General features: G+C 35.2%; 1 protein-coding gene across 1 annotated transcript; it reads left to right on the forward strand.

The window, feature by feature from the left end:
- The first annotated feature begins 225 nt into the window (after positions 1 to 225).
- LOC140881594 (protein HOTHEAD-like) lies at positions 226 to 4761 on the forward strand. Its single transcript, XM_073287025.1, has 6 exons — positions 226 to 710; positions 1198 to 1591; positions 2733 to 3043; positions 3235 to 3620; positions 3766 to 4334; positions 4472 to 4761. The coding sequence occupies exons 1-6, from the start codon at positions 623 to 625 to the stop codon at positions 4524 to 4526; spliced, it is 1803 nt and encodes a 600-aa protein (XP_073143126.1). The 5' UTR covers positions 226 to 622; the 3' UTR covers positions 4527 to 4761.
- Positions 4762 to 6502: the final 1741 nt, after the last annotated feature.

Below are 6502 nucleotides of genomic sequence, written 5' to 3' on the forward strand. Positions count from 1 at the left end.
TCCTTAATTCTTTCATATATAAAATCATACTAGTAATTATATTAAACATATATTATATTTAAAAAACGAAAAGAAAAAAGAATCCAAATGCCGCTTCATGCAATGAATGATCTTTCCAACCGTGCCATTCATTTCCCCATTAAATGCCATTTTTCCCAGTTGGGATTTCTGTTACATTAAATGCACTTTATATTACGAAAATACGGGCAAAATCACCCAAAATAATTCATCTCATCTCTTGCTCAAATTTAGAATCACATTGCATCCATTACATTCAAATCTAACCACATTCTTAATGGTTCTTATCAAATCCTGTGAATTATTATTATTCAGGAAATTAATCATCATGAATTATTGTTTTTGCATGCATGCATTAATTTAAATTAATTTCATACCAAATTCAAATAAAATTAATGAAATGAATTAAAAAGGGTTGTTTTGCATCTCCCTCCCTCAACTCATATAAGACAGAGAAAGAAAGCCAACCAGAGAAAGACACATAGAAGTGGAGGTGTAATTGGGGGGAATCAGTGTGTGTAGTGCGCGGTTTTCTGTTGTTATTTTATTTTATTTTATTTTTGGGGTGCTGCAGCTGCTGCTGCCTCCTTAGATCCCCCCCCAAATGGCTTTTCTTGGTGGCGGTGTTGGTGTTTATTATGCTCTTCTTCTCTTCTTCTTCTTCATCACCATTTTGCTCACTTTTTGTCGAGGTTTTTACACCAAACCCCTTGTCTCTCTATCTTCATCATCATGTATGCATGGATATGTATTATCTAGTTTTTGCCCAAAAAATTCAATGTTTTCTAGCTTGTTCAAGATATGGGATTCCATACACTTGTAACTTAGGTCCAAGTCCATGTTTTTAGATACATTTATTTATTTATGAAATGACATGACTTTTGAGTGAGTTTTATTTATCCACACCTTGCTTCTTTTGTCCTTTTGAAGTTGGAAATGTGGAGGATATATATAATTTTGAAATTTTGTTGGCCAAGATTAGGATAATATGTATATGTTGAAAATTATTGATAATCTACATTATTTTGCAAATCCTTTATTTTGAACAAAAAGATTTGATGCATTTTGTCTCATTTCCTAACATTTGGGGGTTATATTATTTTCCTCATAAAGTAATTGATTTGTCACGATTTTAAGTGATTGTGGACTTGAAATAGTGATGTGGGTTGTTTCTTTCAGGTGCTGAATATGAACATCCAGCGCAATACCGCTACCCATTCATCGGACCCTCAAGCTCATTCTCATCTCCGCCGCCGCCTTCATCCAATTCTCACCTCCGGAGCGGAGACGGCGCGTTCGATTACATCATCGTCGGCGGCGGCACTGCGGGTTGCCCCCTCGCCGCCACCCTGTCGCAAAACTACAGCGTTTTGCTGCTGGAAAGAGGAGGGACCCCGTTCGCCAATTCTAATGTTTCGTTCTTGGAGAATTTCCACATTTCTCTGGCCGACATTTCGCCCACCTCCGCCTCTCAGATGTTCATTTCGACGGATGGGGTTTTTAATTCTAGGGCTCGGGTTTTGGGCGGAGGCACTTGCATTAACGCTGGATTTTACTCCCGGGCAAGCCCAAGGTACAACTCTCCCACTATTTTTTTTTTCAACTCTCATTTATTTATCTCTTTCTTTTGCTTTTTGATAGTGTCGTGGATTTTATGACGATGTTCTATGTGTCGTGTGGTAATTGGAGGCTTTCCAAATTGATTGCATTTATTGTGAATCAAATGATCCATGTGAACGAATTTATTTTCCAGAGTTTACATCTATTCTGTGGTTCAGTCATTTAGCATACGGACATCCAGTACAAGTAAGCTTGATTGTTGTTCCATTCGTTGTTGGTTTTCAAATACACAATACCTATGATTTTATACATAAGAAAATGCGTCACCTCTGCCCAATATTAGGAACTACTAAAATTTGTTGATTTCCATGCCAAAGGTGTAATGTGTGTCTTTGTATGCAACGTCCAAATAAAAGATGATATTTTTAAGAGGGATATGTGGGAACCTTTTTTTTTATAAAAAAAATTGCTTATATTTTTAGTCGTGGGAAACGAATGACACACCAGTCACGGTGCAGCTTGGCTCTCAATCCATATTTTAATTTAATCAACCATGATTTGAACCTTTTATTAAATAATATGACAATCTAGATAGAAAGTGGGTTAATAATGCAACTAAAATTTATGACTATTGGTACCATTAATGAGCCTAAATGGCTACAATAGTTTGGTAGAGATGATTACGTATTCAAGATTTGTGTGGTAGGCAAAAATATATGTTGTCGTTAATACTTTATCAAAATTATGCTATATTTTACATGCCTTTTCAGCTGGTGATAATCTATTGAGTCAGGTTTACTCAATCGAGTTTGTCTCATTTGATTTGGATTGTGATTATTTAAGACTCTTAGGTAGAGAAAAACACGTATATGCTTGTACTTACTTATTGGAATTGATCTTTTATCTTGATCGCCATGGAATGGAAACGGCTTTATACTCTGAATTTACAAGACATTTAATCATGTCTTAAACTGATATTCTTTATTGATTTTTTTCCAAAGGGTTAGATTTATATGGAATACCTTTATAGAATCTTAAACCAGCATTGTGCATTACTACACATGAGCAAATGGAACAGTTCTAGTTGACATTTTGTGGTTCATCTAGTGACTGAATTGGCATGATGTTGATTCTTATATTTTGTGATTTTGCAGTGACATTAAGAGATTAGGCTGGGATGCTGAATTGGTGAACGAGTCATTTCCTTGGATTGAGAAGCAAATTGTTCATCGGCCGCCGTTCAGGTCATGGCAGAGAGCAATTAGGGATAGCCTAGTAGAAGTTGGAATTTCTCCTTTCAATGGATTCACCTACGACCACTTGTATGGTACCAAAGTTGGTGGAACCATCTTTGACAGATTTGGCCGTCGCCACACTGCTGCCGAGCTTCTTGCCTCCGCTAATCCTGAAAATCTCCGTGTGTTAGTACATGCTGTAGTACAGAAAATTGAATTTGATACAACGGGTAGGTCCGAAAAGAAAATTTTAGTTGAGTTCACATCCAAAGCATATAGTCAATTTATGATTAGCTAGGAACTCTTGGAAATGCCATGTAATGGTAAATATGAGTTGTACGTTAGGTCCCAGTATGCTATAGTAACAAATTTATGATCAACACATGATGATGTTATGGTAATCGTCTAATTTTTTGAACAGGGAAAAGGCCAAGAGCAGTTGGAGTTACTTTCAAAGATGAAAAGGGGAAAATACACCGAGCATTTATCTCAAAAAGAGCTCATAGCGAAGTCATTGTTTCATCCGGTGCAATTGGGAGCCCTCAACTGCTGATGCTTAGTGGTATTGGCCCTAAGCATGAGCTTGAAAAATTCAACATTCCTGTAGTGCTTGATAATGAATTTGTGGGAAAGGGCATGTCTGATAACCCTCTCAACACTATTTTTGTTCCGACTATTAAACCTGTAAAGATGTCCCTCATAGAAACTGTTGGTATTACAAAGTTGGGAGTATACATTGAAGCCAGCTGTGGTTTTGGACAGTCTACTGCGAGTATTCATCGGGATCATGGAATCGCTTCAGCTGAGGTGGATAAAGAAACTTATAATTTTTTTTGAAGCAACTTCTTTTTATTTCCTTTATATTATATTTATACTTGCATATTGAATTTTTTCCTTAAATCAAATAAAATTTGAAGCATCTTGTGTTTATCATTTTCTGTGATGTTACCAGATTGGTCAGCTGTCAACTATTCCTCCAAAGCAAAGAACACACGAAGCAATTCAAGCCTTCAGAGAAAGAAAAAGAAACCTGCCATATGAAGTTTTTCAGGGAGGCTTCATCCTCGAAAAGATTGCCAAGCCACTGTCAACTGGCCACATAAGCTTACAAAACACGAATATTGAGGACAACCCCTCAATCACCTTCAACTACTTTAGTCATCCAGATGATCTAGCACGATGTGTAGATGGAATAAGACTGGTGGAAAAGATTCTTAGATCGGAACGCTTCACCAACTACACACAGTGTGACAAGGAAACAATGGAGAAGTTGCTAAATATGAGTGTGGAAGCCAACGTGAATCTTATACCGAAGCATACCAACAACACATCGTCGCTGGAACAGTTTTGTAAAGACACTGTTATTACAATTTGGCATTATCATGGAGGGTGCCAAGTGGGCAAAGTGGTGAACTCTGATTATAGAGTTCTTGGAGTTGACAGGCTCCGTGTTATTGATGGTTCAACATTCTACGATTCCCCAGGGACTAATCCTCAAGCCACGGTTATGATGATGGGCCGGTAAGTTTACTACTTAATAATTTCCTACATGCTAAGATAATCAACATCAAAAAGAAACATTCGTTGAAAGCTTTGAATCGATAGAAAGCTGATTAAATTTGAAATTGATTTACGTAATGTGGAATATAAACATGCAGGTACATGGGAGTGAAGATACTGAGAGAGAGATTAGGCAGAGCAGCTGGAGTTTAGGTACCGGGCACCAATTACAAGTAAAAGAGGTTCAATTTGTTTTTGTTATTATAGGGAAAATTTCATTCTTTTCCATCCTTAGTTAGCTAGCAATTAAATGTAGAGACGCAGGCTTGCATTTGAGGATGTAGAAATCATTGATATCTATTATGTTGTATCTTGAAGGATCAGTTCTCCCGATACTGCCATGTATGAATCTACTGTATCTTTTCTCAAATGGAGTTTCCTTCTATGATTGCACTTAAATTTTTTTTTATTCTTTTTCCTATTTCATATCATCAGTAAAATAAATAATTAGGTATCTTTACTCCTGTAATTGTTTGAGCATGTTTAGAAAGTGTGTTAATTTGTGAAAGGATGGGAAGGCCATTAAAAGCTAGTTGTACAACTGTCGGGAGTTCACAGAAGAGCAGTTTTTTTTTTTTTTTTTTTTTTTTTTTTTTGGTTGAAATTAGAAGGGCAGTGGTTTTAAGACTATCAACTACCCAAAAATTAAATGAGAGTTGGTACTTCTCTAGATAGATAATGAAAAGGCCGTGGTTAGATTTCATAATTATTGCTGTTTCACTTTTTCACTCATTTGAACAAAGCTGCACCAATAGGTCAGCTACCTTGCTGACTGCTGAGGACATCCTTCAATAAGATCTTGGAAGTTGAAGCTATTCCATCAAACATATACGTCTAAACTATCTAAATTTGAGACATATAATAACTATTTTTATGTAACTTATGTCATATCAGTTTTTATCGCAAAAATATCCTTACCTCATAAATATCATAATTTTTTATAAATAAAATAAATAATAAAAAAACATAACATTAACTATAAATTACTTAATTTTTGTTATGTTTCATATAAAAGTTCCTTATGCACAAATATAAAACTATATTTTAAATAAAAATTTAATTTATATGCATGCACCATTTTGCATATATTTACTAGTATATATATATATATATATATATACATGTTTAATTGCTATGCTTGATTCGAATTATTCAATGATGAGAAAATAAGTGATAAATAAATGATAGAGAAAAAAAAATATATGATGATCAAATAATAAATATATTTGGCATAATTTTTTAGATAAAATAAATAAGAATATTTCCACCTTATATCAAAAAATATCTTTCTAATATCTTACCATTACAAAACTCTTACCCGACATTTGAGAAATATAAAGGGTAGTTTAAAATGATGATGGTTAATACAAGGGTGTAGAAGAGTTTATTTTCAACTTTTAAATCCACATAATCACACGCGATTGATTTAGTGAGATTGTTAAAAAACGTACCAAACAACAACAAAGGTTAAACCTCAAAGCAGCCGAAAATCCCACATTATCTCTCATACCAAACACAGTATATTCAATACATCAGCATATGATGAATCTTATTAGTATTATTTTTTTAATGAAATATCCACTAATACCAATTTAGAAAGTCAAGTTTTACAATATAAAAAAGCCTACATGGCATTGCAACCATGAAGCAATTCTAAAGATAGAGATGACTTGAGTACTTCATGTGTTAGTTGGTGAGTAACTTTGTTTGTCGATCTTATATTAGCATATGTTTGAAGATAGGAAATCAATAGAAGCGAGCAAAGATGGAATTTTCATGGCTATCACGTGCTTAGGGCCTAGGTTCTCGAATTGTTGGTCAACTGCTTGACCGTCGATCTGAAGAGAATCCGAGAAGATGCATATGCTGGTGAATTCCCTGTCTCTTGCAAAAATCCATCCGAAAGTGAAGCTAGGGCTTCCAACTCTACGCCTTTGATTGATCCAAGATGCCAAATAATGAATTTCACTGTCCAAACAAAGCCCTGACTGTTCCTACACTGAACTTGTTCTTTAAATTATCAAAACTGGCATATGTAAATGGCATGGAGCTAGTTTGAGCCTTTCAATCCTTGTCTAAAGACTGCACAGCAAAACTTAGGAGCCCGCACCTCAGACTCTATATGGGGA

The sequence above is a fragment of the Henckelia pumila genome, chromosome 2 (assembly GCF_033568475.1).
Source record: "Henckelia pumila isolate YLH828 chromosome 2, ASM3356847v2, whole genome shotgun sequence".
Taxonomy (NCBI): domain Eukaryota; kingdom Viridiplantae; phylum Streptophyta; class Magnoliopsida; order Lamiales; family Gesneriaceae; genus Henckelia; species Henckelia pumila.

Coding starts and splice junctions, on each gene's coding strand:
- LOC140881594 (XM_073287025.1), top strand. CDS start 623: ATGGCTTTTCTTGGTGGCGGTGTTGGTGTTTATTATGCTCTTCTTCTC. Junction 1,592..2,732: donor TACTCCCGGGCAAGCCCAAG/GTACAACTCTCC, acceptor GTGATTTTGCAG/TGACATTAAGAGATTAGGCT. Junction 3,044..3,234: donor AATTGAATTTGATACAACGG/GTAGGTCCGAAA, acceptor TTTTTTGAACAG/GGAAAAGGCCAAGAGCAGTT.